Source organism: Erpetoichthys calabaricus, chromosome 9 (genome assembly GCF_900747795.2).
Source record: "Erpetoichthys calabaricus chromosome 9, fErpCal1.3, whole genome shotgun sequence".
Taxonomy (NCBI): Eukaryota; Metazoa; Chordata; class Cladistia; order Polypteriformes; family Polypteridae; genus Erpetoichthys; species Erpetoichthys calabaricus.
Genome location: NC_041402.2, coordinates 27,154,411 through 27,176,341, shown reverse-complemented (window position 1 = coordinate 27,176,341; position 21,931 = coordinate 27,154,411). Strand labels below are relative to the sequence as shown.

At 39.8% G+C, this 21,931-nt stretch overlaps 1 protein-coding gene across 1 annotated transcript in view; it reads left to right on the top strand.

Moving 5' to 3' along the window:
- dbh (dopamine beta-hydroxylase (dopamine beta-monooxygenase)) overlaps nt 1-21,931 on the top strand; it is a 63,200-nt gene that overhangs the window by 19,968 nt on the left and 21,301 nt on the right. The window contains exons 4-9 of the mRNA XM_028808933.2: nt 634-810; nt 5,724-5,826; nt 13,916-14,082; nt 16,545-16,688; nt 19,458-19,496; nt 21,351-21,410. Of these exons, the coding sequence (XP_028664766.2) occupies nt 634-810; nt 5,724-5,826; nt 13,916-14,082; nt 16,545-16,688; nt 19,458-19,496; nt 21,351-21,410 (690 nt within the window). The remainder of the gene's footprint in view (nt 1-633; nt 811-5,723; nt 5,827-13,915; nt 14,083-16,544; nt 16,689-19,457; nt 19,497-21,350; nt 21,411-21,931) is intronic.

Sequence of the window (21,931 nt, the reverse complement as noted above, 5' to 3'; positions counted from 1 at the left end):
CAAATAGGACCTTTTCCATTTATTTCTTATTATACAGTTGTTTCCATAATTTTGCATGGTAAAGAAGTAAGACTTATTGGTCTGTAGTTAACAGGATTCATTTTTTCACCCTTCTTGAAGACTGGAGTCATCACGTTTGCATCTTCCCAGTCCTCAGGTACTTCTCCTTTCTCAAATATGCCCAATAAGGGTTTATAAATGACATCTTTCATTTTCTTTAATACAGTTGGTAAAATACCATCAAGTTCAGGGGTCTTATTACTCTTCAGATGGGTCCCTGTGGAATATAAATGTAAGGTAAAAGGTACTTACTATCCAGTGGCATCAACCTCAAAGATGGAGTGGACCAACCATGTTGAGCATGTTGTGGAGCTGAGGGGTGACTCTAATACCTCTGAGGATGAAGGCATGATTGAGGAGCCCCAGCTCGTCTTCTGGGGGATTTACTAACTAGTGGGCTGCAGATATGACCTAGAAACTCATTAACATGATATTTATTTCTGGAAGACGCTTGCTGTCTGTTACTCTGCCTTTGCCTAATATATTTATATTTTATTCATGGTACTTTCAACAAAACTCCCAAACATGACAACTTTCTGTTCTAATATCTAGACTTTTGTGTTCTTCCTTTAGTATGAAGCAGCAATCACTCCTGGAAACGAGGCCCTTGTTCACCACATGGAGGTGTTTCAGTGTGCTCCACAATTTGACTCGATACCCAACTACAACGGGCCCTGTGACTCCAAGATGAAACCCCAGCGTCTCAATTACTGCCGGCATGTGCTTGCCGCATGGGCAATGGGTGCCAAGGTAACGTAGTGACGACATTCTGTTACTATTCGAATGAAGATTTACTTGTAGTATGTAAAAAAAATATTACCAGTAATAGTAGAAGAAAATTGCTTGGAAAGACCAACAAATGTTACAATCATTGTGAGGTTCCATTTTCAAAAACAGTAAATACTAGGGGCAGCAATACAAGTTAAAAGATAGCCAGCATTAACACATCCAGTGGATGCCAACAGGTCTCTTATATACTGTAAGTTCAGTCAAGTGACTGCAGTTCCAATTACTGCAGCACCCAAGAGTCATTTACAACAATAGACCCTGATATTAAAAACATGAAGAAATAAATAAGGATAAAGGATCAAGGAAAACAAAACATAAACCAAGCAAAAGCAAGGATGTGGATAGAAATAACAAACAATTAACAAAAACCCACACACATTTTGAATGCATATTTAAATATATTCAAACAGTATTAGGGATAACAACAAGACTCAGAAACAGCTAAATGTGGATGATGTACCGATGGTGTGTGTATGTTATGTACCATCACAGAGTGTTCTCAGGCTTCGTGTGGAAACTGCTGAGACATCTGAAATCCACTTCCGCAATTAAAAACAGATTTACGTGGGATGGATTGAGTAAAGGATTTTTCTTATTAGGGACAGGATTTTTTTGTCTATAAGGGCACTATTTCCACTTTAAGTTTAATAAAAAAGGGCAGAATAAATCACAATATATCGCAGAACAGTATTGTTATACCTCCTATTTTAAAACATAACAAAATCATAATATGTTTGCATCATTTTCATCATATCAGACTTGATTTAAATCTGGTCACTACCTGAATGCAGTTTGCACATTCTCTCCATGTCTGAGTGGAAACTACAGCTACTCCATCTCACAAAGACAACTAGGTGACGTTGTGTGGCTACCTCATGTACGTTTATGTGCTGACTGCACAGGGGTGGAATTTAGGTAGATCAAAGTAAAGGTAAACAGAGTAGGATAAGGCAGAGTGAAATCAAAGTCTATAAGAAGCATTAAGGTCAAAACAGACAGGATAGGAATTTCAGAAATAACTAAACCAAAACATACATGAAAGTCTTTGTCCTGAAAATATTTCAGATCTCTCCTAACCACCACAGAGTCTTTGTTTTGTTTTCTGTCCCCAATTTTGCATGATGCTGATTTTTATACCACTGCAGTAATGATGGTCATTACGCCCCAGCAACAATATAAGATCCTTCAACAAATAACTCAAAATGACGGCACCCATAAGAAAAAAAACTTGGCTTTGTGGGAGAATAATACAAACATGATGAGATGCAATACTCTACAAATAATGTAAAAATAAAATTATAAGACCGTGGAACAGTTAAATAAATAAATAAATAAAAAGCTACCTGCCAGATCATGACAAAGTGAGGGTGTGTGTTAGTATGTTGTAATATTGTGACACAAAACAGGGGTGAAAAGGCCTCAATATGAGAAAACTGCAGACTGGGACTTCACTGACTGCTGCAGTCAGGACAGTTTCAGACCTCAGACTAATCCGAGCACTACAGACACTCTGAGGCCTGGGACCCTTTTGTATTCATGTGACAAACATAACAATGTTTATTTTTACTTCTTGTGTAACTGTGCAATTAAATAATTTATTAATTGGATTCGGTAGACACATCTAATGCTATGTGCCACTTTATCTAGAAAATGGATTAATTTTATTTTTTCACACAAAAAAGCTGATTTCTGAAAACACAAATATATATTAAACCAATAACAAAACACACATACATTCTATGGTTTGCTTTGGATGCAGAACTGAGAGACCTCAATTGTTTAGAAATTTAATAAATGCAGAGATAAACAGGCCTCAAAACTACCGAGTCCACTGTTTTGTGAGCGGCAACTAAGAGGTGTGTGTAATATACGTATCAATGTCCCAGTGAAACAGGGCTGAGACTCCTGGAAAGTGGATGCAGTCAAAAGAGATGCTGCTGACAGCGGCATCAGCTTTTAGGCCTCATAATGTCTGAGGTGTCTGAATCTGTCCGAGGCTTCTGGCTATCTCTTCTGCAGGTGGACTCTATTGTACTGACCAGACTAGTAACAGGCCTCACCATAGGCCGTTGGTCTCAAACTAAAAAGTCCAGCTTCAAGGTCTGCTCAGGTCAAAAAATTACATTTCAAACACAGACATGCTTTTTAAGGGGGAGGATAACCAAAAACTTTCTGGCTTGAAGGAAAAAAAAAAAGAAAGCAATGTTCAAATAATTCATTAGTTAATAAACAAAAAAGCAACAAAAAATGGCAAAGCTAGGAAAAATAAGAAAAAAAAGAGGGGGGTATGCACTGATACAGCACGTTGCTGCACCCACAACACAACAAACCACCTCAGGAACCAAAATTAGGACCCCAAATTAGGACCCCAGCACAGCCATGCAGTGGGTGACACCTCAGCACCACACTAGTTCAAATACAATGGAACGGTGTCAGGTTTTTCACAGTGACTGGAGTGCCAGTCCTGCCACCAACCCCCCAGTATTCCCTGCAAGTTATAGGATTTGCTTAAAGGATCAACCAAAAAATAACAAGTCCAATCCATACACTCAAAGACAAAACTCTGAAAAAACTGAAGCAAAACCCACAAAACCAGAAAAATCTGAATAACTCTTACAAAAACTGCTCTTAAAGTTTAAGTTTGTATTTTTAAGTTTAAGTAAGTATTTTTAAGTTGAAATAATTTCTGCACAAACATGGTATATATGCATTTGCCACAAGAAATTGTGTTCTAAAATTAAGCATTTTCTATCAAATTTAAAACATATCTTGCCCACACTAGCACTTTACATTGGAATTAAGAAGGCATGAAGCACCACTGGAAAATGAAAGCCTTAAAACTTACTAAATACGTCCATTTTTCAAACCAAGACACTTAGTTGTTGCATATCAACCTGATTACACACATTGTAATACAGTAATCCCTCGCTATATCGCGCTTCGCCTTTCGCGGCTTCACTCCATCGCGGATTTTATATGTAAGCATATTTAAATATATATCACGGATTTTTCGCTGCTTCGCAGGTTTCTGAGGACAATGGGTCTTTTAATTTCTGGTACATGCTTCCTCAGTTGGTTTGCCCAGTTGATTTCATACAAGGGACGCTATTGGCAGATGGCTGAGAAGCTACCCAGCTTACTTTTCTTTCTCTCTCTCTTGCGCTGACTATCTGTGATCCTGACGTAGGGGGTGTGAGCAGGGGGGCTGTTCGCACACCTAGACGATACGGACGCTCGTCTGAAAATGCTGAAAGATTATCTTCACGTTGCTACCTTCTGTGTGCAGCTTTTAACTATGCTGCACGGTGCTTCGCATACTTAAAAGCTCAAAGGGCACGTATTGATTTTTTTTATCTGTCTCTCTCTCTCTCACTCTCACTCTCTCTCTGCTCCTGACGGAGGGGGTGTGAGCTGCCGCCTTCAACAGCTTTGTGCCGCGGTGCTTCGCATACTTACAAGCCAAACAGCCCTATTGATTTGTTTGCTCCTTTGAAGAGGAAGATATGTTTGCATTCTTTTAATTGTGAGACTGAACTGTCATCTCTGTCTTGTCATGGAGCACAGTTTAAACTTTTGAAAAAGAGACAAATGTTTGTCTCTCTACAACCTCCTGTGTTTCTGCGCAAATCTGTGACCCAAGCATGACAATATAAAAATAACCATATAAACATATGGTTTCTACTTCGCGGATTTTCTTATTTCGCGGGTGGCTCTGGAACGCAACCCCCGCGATGGAGGAGGGATTACTGTATAGCTCAATAAACGGCAATACTATGAGATTTAGCCGTTTTAAATGAAATGCAGCTGTGCATTGGCAGTTGTAGTCTCCCGCAATAACCTTTCACCCCTCTGGGGGTGTGGTTTCCTCTCAGATGATAAAATTACAATAAACTGTTTGTGCCACTGGGTTGGAATTGTTTTGATTTACCTCTGTATTTTATGTGAGAACTCACACAAGGGAACAGAAAATGTATCCTTACCTGAAGAAAAACAGTACCAGAAATAAACGTTAAAATGCCTATCTGCGGATCCCTCTTGTTGTAACAAACGCGTCAGAAACACAGGAGACGTGTTTTCTTTTATTGAAACTGAAAGAGGACATATTTGGTACGTTTCATGCTTTTATATTCAGGTGGTGCTTTATGCCCCTTTAATTCAAATTTGTGGGTAATATTTTTTTTTCAATTTTTTAGAAGATCCTGGACTTGGGGAACACAATTTTGCATGGCAACTGCAGATATGCTGTGTTTGTGGAGAAGTAACTTTGACATGAAAAATACTGAACTTATCTTTTAACTTCACAGCTTTCAATAACGCTCCGTGGAGCCATCTTCTCTGAAGGTAAAGGCTGAGAGCAGCCCCTCAAAAGTGGTGTCCTGGTGATCCTGTCTCTTGGGGTGCTACCTACAAAATACAAGGAATATACTGTAGTCAGGCGACACATATACATAATGCATAGCTTCTAAATAATAATTACACAAAACAATAACAGTAATAATTCATTGTTAATTCAGAACAACACACATGACAATAAAATGAGAAGAATAATTAAGTGACTTAGCAAAGTGTGCCCGACTTGAGGCCCATGCCATGCCCAGGACTGTTTTCAGTTTTCCAGTCTTGCATTAATGCTTGCGGGGTAGGGCCAGCGCTTTCCAGGACCCTAACATTCAGTAAGTGGGTTCAATAAGTTACTGTATGGATAAATGGTGGGATAACATTAACCAGACAAAATGACCCTCCAGGTATGGAATTGTTCCTATTTAACCTAAGAAAAAAACTATGGTGGTCAACTGACAGAATGGCAACACTTAGAAATGAAAGTGGCTCTGTTACAAAGTGAACAATGATGGTTTAATGTGTGTGTTTTGCAGGCCTTTTATTATCCAGAGGAGGCTGGCTTAGCATTTGGAGGACCTTCTTCTTCCAGGTTTTTGCGTCTGGAAGTCCACTACCACAACCCTCTTCTGATAAAAGGTAGCTACAATAAATCAATAAAGTTTTCAGTAATGCTCAGTATTTATCTATGGTGTTCCCTAAAGGAGATGTCCAAATTCCTCATCAAGTTTCTTCCATCAGTTGCTCTGGATATTTTTGCTGGTAGGACGTTTGAAAACTTTTTAAATGATGGCTGTTGTGAAAGAGACAGCCCCCAAACTTTAATCTTTAGTCATGCCATTTAACACGATGTGCAGTGGAAGGTCTTGCAAAACTAGGAGACACTCCCCGATCACTGCAAACCCCACACTGGCATGACAGCAGTTTAAAGGTACAGAGTAATTACGAATGTGTGGAGGGCATGAGAGCATCCTGATGTGTGAGAGCCCAACACCTGGGCTTGGTGAGATAGACATAATAGGCATGGGGTCTTGGGGTGCTGGGTCATGCATGGAAAGGCTGATTATACTCAGTCCAGAGCAGCAGAATCAAGTAAAGGGGCAGCAGATTTTCCAAAACCTTCAGTGGTCCACTGGCAGGTGTCAAGTTTCCCAGCATGCTTCTCTACATGCTGTTCATGTCATTCTGGTTAGTTTGGGTGTTTTATAGTCCTAATGGTGTCGTATTGGGAAGGTTTTGCACCTTCTAGGTTGTTTTGATTATGTAGAATTAAATTCTTCCGTTAGACTTCAGTTTCATTTTCTATAATCTTTTTGGTTTATCGTACTATTTTGCTTTCTTTATTTTCATAATGTAATTTTCTTTACGGGCACGTGCTTAGCTTCAGGTGGATGACCTGCTCTGAAGTGCATGTGGTATGGCTGCTGGAGTGACGCCACCCACGGGGTATCTTGTAACCATCCTTGGGTCCATATTGCCATATTTGTGGTTAACAAATGTAAATAGAGGATATTGGGTTATCTACAAATAAGAACGAAAGGGGCAGCAGATTTTCCGAAACCTTCAGTGGTCCACTGGCAGGTGTCAGGTTTCCCAGCATGCTTCTCTGCACGCTGTTCATGTGATTCTGGTTAGTTTGGATTTTTAATAGTCCTAATGGTGTCATATTGAGAAGGTTTTGCACCTTCTAGGTTGTTTTTTTTAATATGTACAATCAAATTCTACCATTAGATTTTAGTTTCATTTTCTATAATCTTTTTGGTTTATTGTACTATTTTGCTTTCTTTATTTGATGACCTCACTACCCTTTCAATACAGATATGGTGGCGATTGTACAGTTTGGTGTCCCTTGCTGGATAAAACTCATCAAAAAAACAAAGACGTCATTAGCTTAGCGATATTCAAAAAATGGTTGAGGTGGCATTTTGTGTTCCCCACCCCTGCTTCGTTTTCGACCACACTTTTTGGGTCGTCCTTTAAATTGAAGTCATTTCAGTCTCTTTCTCCTAACCATAACCCTAGCATGGCACCTTCTGGTGAATTTCACTCTCACAAACGTTCTTGTGTTTCCCCGTATCAACGGCATTTCCACCATCCTCTTTGCCTGTTAGAAACTGTTTAGATAACATCACTGTCATCTTGAACACACTGCTGGATCACAAGTTAACATGTACACACATATTGCTGATCCTCAAAGTCAATTAAAAGCAAAAGAAGGTGTAGCTCTCTTATCTGCTTTTACCGGTTATTTAACACATTGACTGCTATGATATATTAACACCATAGTAATAATAATAATTCTTTATATTTACATAGTGCTTTTCTTACAACTCAAAGTGATGTAGCGTGTGGGGAGCCACTTTAACCAGCATCAATGTGTGGCATCCTCCCTGGATGATGAGACAGAAGCCCATTTTTTGCACCAGTATGCTCACCACACATTAGCTGCTAGATGGTGAAGGGATGAGAGATAGTTAACCAATTAGAGACAGGGAATAATTTGGGAATTGTGGGGTAGAGGGGTCCTTACATTGGATTGGCTGGCCCAGCGCTGACTCAACTGTGGAATGGCCAAATGGAGGAGGCAGCTTGATGGTCTTCAGGACTCTAAACAAATCCAAATCATATTATGGGATATCATCTACTGTTAAATTGTGCTCTGTACTTGTACATTTTTTATTTTTTATACTGTATTGAGGATTTGTTCTGTTCTGTGTATTTTATTGTATTGACCCCCTTCTTTTTGACATCCACTGCACGCCCAACCTACTTGGAAAGGGGTCTCTCTTTGAACTGCCTTTCCCAAGGTTTCTTCCATTTTTTCCCTACAAGGGTTTTTTTGGAAGGTTCTCCTTGTCTTCTTAAAGAGTCAAGGCTGGGGGGCTTTCAAGAGACAGGGCCTGTTAAAACCCATTGCAGCACTTCTTGTATGATTTTGGGCTATACAAAAATACATTGTATTGTATTGTATTAGGGGTCCAGAATGACTTGGCTGTGGTGGGCAATTTAACCAGGACATTGGGATACAACCTGCTTGTTTTCAAAAGATACCCAGAGATCTTTACTGATCACAGAGAGTCAGGGCCTCAGTTTTACATCTCATACAAAAGATGGGCGCCATTTTTACAGTACAGTGTCTCCCTCACTGCACTGCGGCATTGGGATCCACATTCAGATGACAGGGCAAGCACCCCTGCTGGCTGCACCAACACCTCTTCCAGCAGCAATCCAAGCTTTTCTTAGATGGTTTCCCATCCAAGTACTGGCTGGGCCCAAACATGCTTAGCTTCAGGTGGATGACCTGCTCTGCAGTGCATATGGTATGGCTGCTGAAGTGATGCCACCTACGAGTTACCTTGTAAGAATTTGATATTTTATGCGCCAACTACAAGATTACTCAAATAGACTATTTTTTAGAGAAAATAAATTTTTCTTGTGTTTTGCTCAATAACAAAACACATTCAATTAGCAAATTAAAATAACACCCTGGTTTTATACTGACGTCAGAAATAAATGCAGCTGTTTTCATTGTGGCAGCAAACATGTTCAAATTATTATCACATTTACGGTGGATTCAGAAGGTATTCAGACTCCTTCACTTTCTGCACACTTTATTGTAGATTTAATTTTAAATTGATACAACTGCCATTTTTGCCCATCCAGCTACACTCAATAACCCATAATGACAAAGTGAAAGCACTTTGAATTCTTTTATAATTTCCTAACCCTGTTACCTGTTAAGCACAGGTAATAGAATACATTTTAAAATATTTGATATCTCTTGCCCTATGTGTACCTTTATTGCCTTTCGTTGGTATCCACCTGTGTCCGAGCCTCTCTTGACCGGTGCTCCCACTTTTGAACTCGTTCCCATAAAGCCTGATTCTCAGACTCTGCCATTTTGAGGCAATTTGCTCACCTCCTGTCTGCTTTTATATTTCCCATCTTTAAAGTCAACTCCCAGCATGCCTCGTACGCCTTTACTCCTCCTTGTGTGTCTAACATCCGCGCTTCCTCTTTAAGTTGTGTCACCAAAGCCAAACTGACTGATCACACCAAAGCCAAACTGACCAATCAGATTCCTTGGGTGAACCAGACCCACGCAGTCCTTTGTGTTTTATTATATAGTAGATATTACTATTTTCTTTCTTGATATATTGGTTATGTAGCATGTTATTGTTTATTTGTCATTTTGTACTTTTTGTTTTGCTCTCTGATGAGCTTTTTGCTTTTTTTGTGTTAATCCCAAGGGGACGGGGCCTCCTGATGTTCCAGCAGGTACTGAGGCATTAGCTTTTGCTCTTCTTGATTTGCTCCACGTTTCTTTCCTCTCTCCATTACCTTTTGACTTTGCAGGTGTTGTGGTCTTTTGCTCTTTTATTTTTGCTCTTTCAGATTTTTTGATTTGTTTGTATTTTTCAATTCTTTCTTTGTTATGTTTGGATTTATTTCTGAACGATCACGTAAAGAATGTTATACTAAGTATATTGTCTTGGGCTTTTTGGTTTACTTCTCCTATCTTTGGGGTATATGAGGTTTAGCCTTTTTTGGATGGGCACTTTACAAGGCCAGGGCTACTTTGTGCTTTGAGGACTATTTATGAGTTTTCAGGTCTATCTAGACATGTCAGGCATCTTTTTGAGATTCACAGACCTGGACATCACAACAACCAGACTAAATTTATCACGTTTGTTTGGTTTATGGGATTCTGATGGTGTTTAGACATGTCAAGAACATGTGGGCACTGTCAGCTTAAGTGTTTGACATGTGAGAGGTTGTGCGAGCGGATTCTGTGCTTCAATTCCCACTAACCATTCAGGACACAATTGTGTTTTTGATTTAGCTAAAACGCCTGCAAAATGGTTGTGAACACATAAGAAGAAGAACAGAGCAGCCGAGTTGTGGCAACAGAACCACCCACTATATGACGTTACTTCCAAGAAATGTAATACCGGGAAGCATTGTTCAGCTGTTACAAATTCCTGGTAGCATCAAATGTTTGTACTTTTAAAAGATTATCATAATGTAGTCCACTTCTTATTCTGCCTGAAGGCTGGAAGAGGACCAGAAGATGGAACGTAGTTAAAACCAGAAACAAGTCAAAACCATGAAGATGAAACCTTTACACCAAAGCGTAAATACTAATCAGGAACCAAAGTCAGAAAGAAAACAGTAAGTTCAAAAAACAGCAGACATCTGAGAAAGAAATTTACACTACATATATAAATAAAATGCATTATTATTATTATTATTATTATTATTATTATTGTGTTTTATTCAAATCAAGGTTATGAATGAATTTTCACATCTGCACTTAAGTGGTCGTGCTGATGACATAAGACACAGCAATATCCGAAACAGCATTCCGTGGCAACAAGGAGCAGCGTGCCAGTAACGGGAGTAATAACACGCCCGTATGCCAAACAAAACTATATTGTGGCACCGTGAAATACAGTAAATAATCACTATGATCCAAGACACATTATAATGCAAATGAAATGACACAGAAATGTTTCAGGGATAATGAAGCCCATATTTCCACATGTTCTTTTTTCTTAGAAAAATGAATTCTTATTAAAATAAGTAACGTAAACATATCTTTACAATAGTAAGCTTAGCTAAATTAAGCCTAATGTAAAAACTGAGATTACAATTTGAGATATCTTGTTATATTTTTACTTTCTCGTTTACGAAGTATAGGGAAAGTATTGGAATCATCCAAAAAATCCATTTCAAGATTTTGATGAATCTCGACGTTTTAGACCTCCCTGAGTCTGATTTACTTTCTCGTAGGGAAAATATTGTAATCATCCAAAAATGTGATTTTGAAATTTTGATGAATCTCGACGTTTTAAACATCCCTGAGTCAGAAAATACCGTTTTTAGAATTACGTCTGTGGGTGTGTGTGTGTGTATGTAAACACGATAACTTAAGTACGCTTTCACTTAGGTCAACCACATTTTCCATACAAGTATTACATACAAAACATACATTTCTGTCAACTTTTGGACTATTTCCGCTAGCTGGAAGTGATACTTTACCTTTTATTCATGCAGCTGCAGAGTCCGGTTTATTCAACATTACTTTTATAATAATTGTTCAATATATTATTAATTTGATTTGATATGTTGTTGATGGTTCTTTAATGTACAAAATATAAAAATATTATTATTGTCTTGTGGTTTACTTCTCAAATATCCATCCCCATATCTGAATATATGAGAAAGTCTAGGGGAGACCACTCCCGTTTTTTTTCCCTTTAAATATTTTTTTCCTGCTGCTTTTTTGTCATTTTTTGGAGATGATCAATCCTCAGGGAATATAAATGCATGCATGTTTTGAATCAATAATGTAACTTCAAGCTAACAGAATTTCACTGTCGCTGTTTTTGAGTTTGCCATTTTGTAAACTTAGACATTTTTGTGGCTGTGCTGTCAGGACGTAGTGCACTATTGGTAGGTAGGGACTTGAATCCCAGAAGCCCACAATGCAGGAGGTCACTTTATGACTCCACTCCACATTAAATCAGTGTCCAAGATTAAGGATTCTAACCTGAACAACTCAGTGTCTGAGTTTTCCAAGTCTTCAGGCTTTTGTGAGCTCATAAAATCAAATAATGTACGTCTGCCTCTGATCAGCTTTCAGTATGCACAAGTAAGTAAGTGCAAGCGATATCCTCATATCCCCAATGTTGTAACGCGTCAGAAAATCAAATAGTGTACATCCATCCTCACATGTTCATATATCAGTTCGAGAAAATAGTTGACAAGGAATTGTGAGTTGGACAATATGATGTGATTAAATTTCTTATAAGGAAGGAAAATCCTACAGCAGATGTTCATGCATAAATTAAATGTGCATATGGAGACACCTGCTAAGTGGTAGCAGTTTCAGATGATGAGTAAAGCATTTTAAAGAAAGGAAAGCAGGCACTGGCACACACTCCTGTAGTATTTGTCGACAACCTGCATGTATTCTCATGTCTCTGGCTATCGTTTAACCTTCACATTTTATGTCTCTTTTGTTAATTTTTAACTCTTTAATTTATGTTTATTCTTTATGTATAACCTGTCAATCGCTGCTAGGACCGGCCCTCTGCCCTATAAATCTGGAGGGTCTTCCACAGTTCCTGGCAGTTTATTGTGAATTCACACTGGGGTCGGTGAGTTATTTGTGTTTTGCTGTGCTTGAACTTTTGCATGTTTTGGAATTGTGATCCTCTTGCTGTGTTTTTGACAACACTATAACTGGACTCTGTATTAGGACTTTGTTTGACTGGAAAGGCCTCTGTTACAGGCAGTTAATTTTTTCCTTTATGCCCCGTTGTGCTTAATCGTGATGAAAATAATTTTTCTGAAGAATAAATCTTTTATTTAATAAAGAATCGATGATTGCCCTTATTACTAGCCAGGGTTTGACTGTGTTATCCCCCTCTTGTGCACATTTTTGGAAGTGCTATAGGAAGAGATTGGGACTTGTGTGCTTTGGAACTCCTAGTCCACGACACTATTGAAGTCAAAAATGAACAAAAAAAACTGATATGCCCATCCGAGATAATCAGTATGAGACAATCAAAGAGGTGGGGTCACCAAGGAGGGCAGTACACCACAGTTTATAGTCCAGGACAAGTAAGCAAGCATTCTTGGCTGGGGCAAAAGCATATTCATCAGAATGAGGATTCTGAGGGAAGTAATCAAAGGTAAGCAGAGATGATTAATATTTAGTAATTTCCTATTCATATCTTTTTTTTTAATATCATAAAATTATAGTGCTAATTACTTTTGGGAATGACTTTTGTACAACTGAAACTCCAGTAAGTTCTCTCATCTTCACATTTTGTTGATCCATTCTAATATCATCAAATTCTTTAATACAATTTGTCAGAGATTATATTTTTCTGGGAGCTCTGGTTCCTGTTTGAGTGTTTTATTATAAGCCATCTGAGATGTGATGACTCACTTTGTTTTTTATGAATGTCCATTTTGCAGATACTGTGGCCTAAGGGTGACAAAGTTTATCTTTTAACTAAAATATGCTATGATGGAAATCACTACCAGCAAATTACTAAGTGACGCAAACTGTTTGCATTTAGTTGTGTCACAAGTGTGGAAAGATAACAAAACAACTGTAATTAGTCCAGATCTTGGGCATCACCTACCATATACAGTGGCTACAGAAAGTATTCAGACCCCAGCACTAAATCATTAATAATTTGTGAGCTTTTCTTAAAACGTGCTTTCACTTGGTCATTATGGGTTATTGAGTGTAGCTGGATGGGCAAAAATGGCAAATGTACCCATTTAAAATTAAATCTACAATAAAGCGTGCAGAAAGAGAAGGGGTCTGAATACCCTTGAATCCACCATAAGTGATAATAATTTGACTTTTATAATTTCGTGTTACAGCATCCTGTGTATACAGCATGTGAGGAGCAACTTTCCCAAACACAAGGATGTTGACAGTTGCCTTCCTCACACAGAATTTCTAAAACAAAATGCTTTAGTATTGTGGTCGGCTTCTAGAAATCTCACAGCTTGGATGGTATTAAACATTTAGAATTTATCCCACAAATCATTACAGATACCTTGAGGAATTTTTTCACAAAAAAATGGACGTGTCACAACTGGGAAAGTAGCCTCTTATGTATAATTATGCAATATTATTTATAATAAGGACATTATTAAAACATTTAAAAATAATGCTGTGATTTTTATGTCTTTGATTAAGACCGTGTGGACTCCTCGGGAATTCGCCTCTATTACACTTCACACCTTCGAAAGTACGATGGAGGAATAATGGAGCTTGGTTTAGTGTATACACCTGTAATGGCCATCCCACCTCAAGAGGAGAACTTCGAGCTGACCGGATACTGCACAGCCAAATGCACAGAAACGGTAACCATCTCATCGCCCCTTAACTTTATCCTTTTTACTTTAAAACAACAGCAGAAATGTTGTGTAAGAAAAGGCCACTTTTTCTTTGATTACATATTGTGTTCAGTATTTAATAGAGAAGAACTGTAGACACCATTTTGAATAGCATTTCAGTCTCTGGTTTGAAATTGAACCTTTATAACCACACTGAGGGGCCATTTTAAAAAAGTGAAACTCAAAGTCCCTTATCCTTCTCCTCAAGTGATAACTTCCATAGGAACTGAAGCAAATTTGACAATAATCTTGTTTCTTGTACACTGCCTGTAGATGACATTATTAACACAATAGTGCAGCAGTATTGAAATTAAAAAGCAAAATGATGCAGGATTTGACTATGAAACTGCCATGCACAAAACAAGTTTAACATAAACATTGTACTAAGGAGGGCAAGTAGAACACCCAACAGTTCTTACTATGCCACACTTCTCAGTTTTTCTGGGACAAGATGAAAAATCTCAACACCAACACCCATCACCAAGCACCAAATTTTGCCTGAATGGACCAGTAAAAGGAGTCTTCAAGATTTTAAGAATTATAGAAAACAATGACAAAGTAGTTCATGATGTTACTTCTTGTGTCGATCGACAAAATTCACCAAATCATTTTTCACAGCTGTTTTGATGATGACCTTGTTTGCTGAATATTTTCCTGGAAATTCACTGTGTGGCCAGCTTAGATCAACAATATTTTCCCAACTCCCCATGATGCACTGTGAGGTCAGCAGCACATCACAGAGCTCTAGCAGCCAGGTGCAGAACATTAACACTGGTGTACTGCTCAGATCGTTACTGATGTGCTTTGCTTTAGCGTGGTGTCAGGACCCGATCCGTACTCCAGTATTCCACCCATCATGTGTTTAAAAAAGGAATAAAACACAAACACTTGCAAGATTTTCATTTGAGGGGTACATTAGCAGACCATGACAAGATTATTAGGAGGATAATAAATAAATTGTGATAAGTCATTTTCTAACCCACCGACTAGGACAATGTTTCTCAACCTTTAAGTATTTACGACCCGAGTTTTCATAACCGTTTTAATCGCACCCCCCTAATGTTTTTTTGAAACCCTAATAAAATTTACTTCTATATTTTTTGCTGCTGATACAGCACTACAAGTTTAAAATGTCCCTAAGAATAGCAAAATTACGCCACACATGGCAACATTCGCGCCCCCTTTTTTGTTACTTCCCCCACAGATTGAGAACCGCTTGACTAGGGTCACAGGGTAAATAAATAAAATGTTTAGATATTCAAAGAAGACATCACAAAAGAAATAGAAAACATATGATTTTACTATTACCACATACTAGATAAAAAGGTGTAAATCAATTAAATAAACAAAAATAGCTCAAGATATACAAATAGAATCCATGACAAAATGAAATGACGTTAAAATAATACAAAAAGAAATAAAAATCAAAGTAAGCATACATATAAAAATACAAGACAGAAAAATGGCAAAACTAGGAAAAGGTAAATAGTCAAATGAAAGAATACAGCATGGATGTGACATATTTATATATCAGAAAAATATGAAAAGACACCAAAAACCTGTTCATGTAAACTTGTTAAATCACACCAAGAAAAAGGCAGAAATTCATTAAACATAAATGGGAACCAACAATATATGTTGTGACAGATAGGGGGCGCCACCGAGCTCCAAACCCTGGACACAACTGACACCAGTACAGTCACAAGTTCAAAGCAGAGGCATTCATTTTTATAAAACTTCTCCACGGTTGTACCAGTATGAATACAAACAGCATTCTTCTGTCGTCCTTCCTTCTCTTCTGACTCTCTCTGTCCGCCTCCTTCCAGTGAGTGTTGCCTTCCTTCCTCCTGACTCTGACTCACTCGAGGAGGCTGGACGGCTTCCTTTTATATCAGACCCGGGATTACTTTCAGGTCAGGCAAACATCCCAAAGAATAGGGATCATGAATCCCTGCAGCACCCATGGAATCCAGCAGGGCTGACTCTCTGCACTACAACACCCATCATGCCCTGCAGGGCTCCACATGGTTACCGCGGTCCTGGGATGCTGCCATCTAGTGGATTAGGGATAAAAATTCTGAGCTTTCCCCCACTGCAGTCTAAGCTTGCCCTCCTGTCTGGGTAAGGGTCTCATACTCATCCCTGAGAGGTAATCCTGCCTGACACTTTCACCATTCATTAATTTACTGATGGAGATGATGACAGAGAAGATTAAAATTGTAAAGGAGAAAATCAAAAATAAAGTTGGACTCTGTCACAGTACTGGAGACCTGGGCTAACTGGCTGCCTACCCCCTTACTGGGAATTCTGTAATGGAATCTGTGCTGGCCATGCAATCCAATGAGAGGATCTTTCAAATCTTTTTAAATAAACCCCCCTACAGTTGTTATTATGCAAAATTTTGATAAGTATTATGTTTCTCCATGTAGGCTCTACCTCAAGGAGGAATGCATATTTTTGCATCCCAGTTGCACACACATCTTACTGGCATCGCTGTCAGAACGGTGATTGTTCGAGAAAGTCAAGAAGTGGAGATTATCAATGTTGACAATCACTTCAGCGCTCACTTCCAGGTAGGCTGCATGCTGATCTGCTCCACCATTGGGCTCTTGAGTGTCTTCCCAAAAATGGATTATTCTGAATTGACCTAACACCCCATTGATTAATATGTGGCTGGTCTAATTCAGATTTCGGACTGAAACTGAGCTGGGGTTGAATTTACTCCTCTTTAATGTCTGCACTGGATGTGTGAACAGAGAAACATCAGTGAGAAGATAAAAATAACGTTGGTGTAATGCAAAGTCAATCAAAATTAGGTCAACAAAAGAGATTCACATGATCTAGTAAATTAAAGTCTGAGGGACAGTTTGGCAACCAGTGTTACAGACGAGCGGTCCAACATTGATCATCATGAGTGAAGAGTGCAGAACAAACAACAAGCGAGTTACAATTCCTGGATAATAAAACCTAAAAGCTAATATCAGTTAGACAGAAAATCACCCAACAGGTGCTTCTTAAACACTTTAAGGGAGTCAGAATTTTGAATGGAGGTGGGTAGCTTGTTCCACCAGCTAGGAGCTACACATGAAAACAGTCTGGATTGAGATTAGATGCCATGCAGAGGTCCAATCACCAGGCGCCGTTCATCAGCAGACCTGAGTGGGTGAGAAGCAGCGTAGGACCTCACAGGTGTCTCCATATCTTTAGGTGCTGACCCACTGACTACACTGTAGGCAAGCATCAAGGATTTGAACTTCCTACGTGCTGCTACAGGGTGTCAATGTAGCGACCTGAAGGGAGGACTTGTACTTGCCCAACTCGGCTGGATGACCAGTCATGTCGTTGCATTTTTTTTATCTTTATTTTTTATTGAATTTATTAAAAGCAAATAACATTCCATACAAGCAAGTCAAATTTTGCAAAACTAAGTTCACATCACATCAGATAAACCCCCACCCATGAGAAAGAGAACTAGGAGAACAGAGTAAAACTTTGATAGTAGGAAAAATAAAAAATAAATACAATCGATTATGCTTATTCTGAAATGTTATCTGATTTTTTCCAATTTCAAATAGTATATAAAATCAGTTACCTACTGACTGAAAATACCAGATACCTCAGGATGTTAAGGAGTTCTGCTCCAGATGTCCGTCTCCTGTAATGTACAAGGCATTCCCCATTTTAATTTATTAAAATCATCTAACATTCCATGTAATCAAGTCAAACTTAACAAAATTAAATTCAACCCCCTCATGAGAAAGAGAGGAAGGCCAACAGCCAGACTAAAACTCTGAGAGCAGTACAGAGGGAAAGGAGTCTTTCACCCCAATATAAATATCAGTCATCAGTCAGTCAGTCAGTCATCTTCCAACCCGCTATATCCTAATACAGGGTCACAGGGGTCTGCTGGAGCCAATCCCAACCAGCACAGGGCGCAAGGCAGGAACAAACCCCGGGCAGGGCGCCAGCCCACCACACGATATAAATGTTTACTCTAAAATATCATTGATTAGATGCTGCACTGTGGCAACCCATAACGGGAGCAGCCGAAAGAAAAAGAAAAAGAAGAAAAAGATGCTGCCAGGTTTTTAAAAAAAAACCTTTGTAGAGATCCTCTAAAAGAGAATTGGATTTTTTTTAAATTTCAAATATTATATAACCTCAGGGGCGGCACGGTGGCGCAGTGGGTAGCGCTGCTGCCTCGCAGTTGGGAGGCCTGGGGACCCGGGTCCGTTTCCCGGGTCCTCCCTGCGTGGAGTTTGCATGTTCTCCCCGTGTCTGCGTGGGTTTCCTCCGGGCGCTCCGGTTTCCTCCCACAGTCCAAGGACATGCAGGTTAGGTGGATTGGCGATTCTAAATTGGCCCTAGTGTGTGCTTGGTGTGTGGGTGTGTTTGTGTGTGACCTGCGGTGGGTTGGCACCCTGCCCAGGATTGGTTCCTGCCTTGTGCCCTGTGTTGGCTGGGATTGGCTCCAGCAGACCCCCGTGACCCTGTGTTCGGATTCAGCGGGTTGGAAACTGGATGGATGGATGGATATAACCTCAGTTACCCAGTGACTTAACAGACGTGGGTTAGGATTCTTCCATTTGAGCAATGCAAGTCTACATGCTAATAGTGTAGTGAAGGCGATTCCAGTTTGTTTGTCCTTCTCCACTTTAAGCCCATCTGCTGTTAATGGATTAGGAGTGCTGGTGCTGCTGCCTCATTTTGAGTCATTTGTAGCGAATTGGTGACACATGCCAGTACTCCTGCCAGCGGAGAGTGGCAGTCGTAAGGACGTGACAAGACTAAAGTTGGGCCCAGGAGTTGTGCTGCATACTCTGTCCAGATATCTTGCAGATATTGTATAGAGTGAATCTGCAAGACTGCAAAACTTTTGAAGCGTGGTCATTGAAGGTCAGCTGGTCACCGGTCACCATTCCAAGGCTGTGTACTGACTTTGTGGGTGTTAGCAATAATTATCCAGGCTGAACAGAGGTGGGGAGTGGAATTACAGACAAGCTAAGATATTAAGAAGGTCAATCTTCAGGACCTTCAGGTGGTCCTGTTGAGCTGGAGATGGTGCTCCTTCGTCCAGGTTGCAATATTAGTGAGACATGCAGAGGTTGGGGTCATCTGAAGGAAACAAAGGGTATAGCTGCAAATTTTTGGCATAGGACTGATGTGAGAAACCATGTTGGGCTACACTCAGGTGTATCAGACCACTGGGGTCTCTATTAGTTTGGTTCAGAATGAAGCTTCTGTCACCATAAAGACCATCTTCTTGATAGACAATGAACTGAAAACAGCATGTGCCATGACACTATTATCAGAACTGTTTTGTCATTTTTTTTTTCTTTTAGGAAATTCGAATGTTGAACAAAGTGGTCACCGTGTTACCAGTAAGTATTACAACAATGACGACATTTATTTATATACAGTAGCGTGTTTTCATACAAATTATGTACAAGTGCTTTATATGATGAAGAAAAAAAAGAAAAAATGTAAAAATTAGGCAATACAGTACTAATTACCAAAGAATAAAGTAAAAAAGTCCAGAGGGCAGGAGAAAAAAAAATCTGCAGGGGTTCTGAGGCTACGAGACCACCCAGCCCCCTCTGGGCATTCTACCTAAAATAAATGATCTCAATCAGTCCTCGTGGTTTTCAGGTTCCACATGGAAGAATTAGATGATGCTGGTCATGTGAACATCTGGCCTTCAATCCATCAATGTAGGGACTGCACGGTGCTTTGATCGGGTGGTGGTGGTGCAGATCGGCACCACAAAAAAAAACAGAAAAGCAGAGAAAATTGGGGTTAGTGCTGATTTCAGATCCACAAAAAGGAATGATAATTCAGTGCATACACAGAATATCAGAGTTACACTAAAATGATGCTATGAGAAAGCCATGTTAAAGTAATAGGTTATCAGCAGTTTTTTAAAGTGCTCGACTGTATTAGCCTGGCGAATTTCTATCGGTAAGCAATTCCATATTTTAGGCGCATAACAGCAGAAGGCCCTCATAGGTAACTACTGTATTACAGAAATAAAGAGAGAAGGATTCAGGTAAGGTAGTCCTCCTCACTATGTTGTATGTTGATTAGCACTTGCAAGTAACAGTTTCATTGTACTCTGTAAATGTGACATCTATGAACCCACAGTACCAGGCGCTATGGTGTAGTAATGGGTACAGTTAAAGCCGGACCCAGGAATGCCTCTGGTGCCACAGTGTGTCCTCTTGAAAGCACTTTCAAGTCGTATGGAAACCAGGAAGGTCCTCCCCAGACAGTCCCCTCTAATGGTAGCCAGGGACCCCAAAAGGGTTGCACTTGCGGATTCCAATTCCTATGTATCCCTGCGGGTGCCCAAACTGGGATGCCATGGGAGGACCACTGCCACCTGTCGTATGGGGGATGTACAAGCTGCTCCTGGGTTCCGACTTTCACTGGTCCATCATTTATAGTAATCCGGTCGGGCAAGCACTCATTTCCTCTTCTAGCCCCCATACTCCTCTGTTCTTCCATTCTTGCCTTCCTTCTGGGTAAGAAATTATCCTCCACCCCAGCCGGGATGCCTGTTCCTTCTTCTCAGGCACATACAACACAATGTGTAACCATCTGTGTTCGGCTTAGTTAGCCAGAAGGGTCTGGAACAGGGGTCCTTAAACGTTTCAATCTGAGAACCCAAATAACAAAGCTGGGACCATACTGCTGCCATACCCAGTGTTGCCTGGGTTTAAATAAATGGAGTTTTAACTGTCTTTTGGAAATTCCACATGGCTAAGGACGTACCACAATAAAACCAAAAGACAAACGCTGTAAGACAATGGCAAATTGAGTAGAAAATGCTGCACCTCCCTTCTGCTTTGGCCATGACTTTGTGCGGGCCGATGTAGATGGGACACAGACCCCATCAATCAGTTCGTGGTCAATGCCCCTTCCAAAAGCAAATAGCAAAGAAATTTAGGAGTTTATTGGAGACAAGCTGTGTGTGGAAATGGCAGGAGGTAACTTAGCTGTTTACACATGGCTGGGGGTCTTCAAACTACTAAAGCAGTGGCAAAAAAAATAAAACAGTCGACCATGATGGGGGTATTACAGTGAAGTAAACAATTCCCTAGCCATATTTTAATGAAACTGTAAAATGAATAAACACCGTAGTTTTGGTACAAGCTTTGTATATTGACCTGTGAAATAAATGTTCATTTACAACCCATGGTTCATTTCATTAAAATATATTTTTTATGTTTTTCCAGGGAGATACTATCTTAACAACTTGTAAATACAACACAATGGACAGAGGAAAAGCAACTGTGGTAAGTTGTGCAAACTTGTGTTGGTTTGACGCATGGGGCTAGAAGAACTAAAATGAGTGACGAGTGCTGGGGTTGAACCCAACTGTATACACTGTAACCACCACGGACCGTGACTGAGCCACCAACCGCAGACCCAGTAATGTCTAAAACAATTCTGGCTTTAAATAGATGATATTTATTTAAACAAAGCACCCTTCTAATAATCACCCGAGCCAAGATCAGTCACAATACAATCAACTTCTTCCTCTTTCCTTCCTTCAAGTGTGTCACCCGCCGTCTCCCAACTTTGATTCCCTGATGTAAGGCAGTGGGCTCCTTTACTGTGGGACCCAGGAATGCTTCCGGTGCCACAGCATGCCCTCTTGGAAGCACTTCCGGGTCGTATGAAAACCAGGGAGGTCCTCCCCGTCAGTAACCTCTAACAGCACTAAATTGCACGTCTGGACTCTATTTGCCATGTATTCTGGTGGGTGTCCAAACTGGGATGCCATGGAGGGACCACTGCCACCTGTTGTACGGGG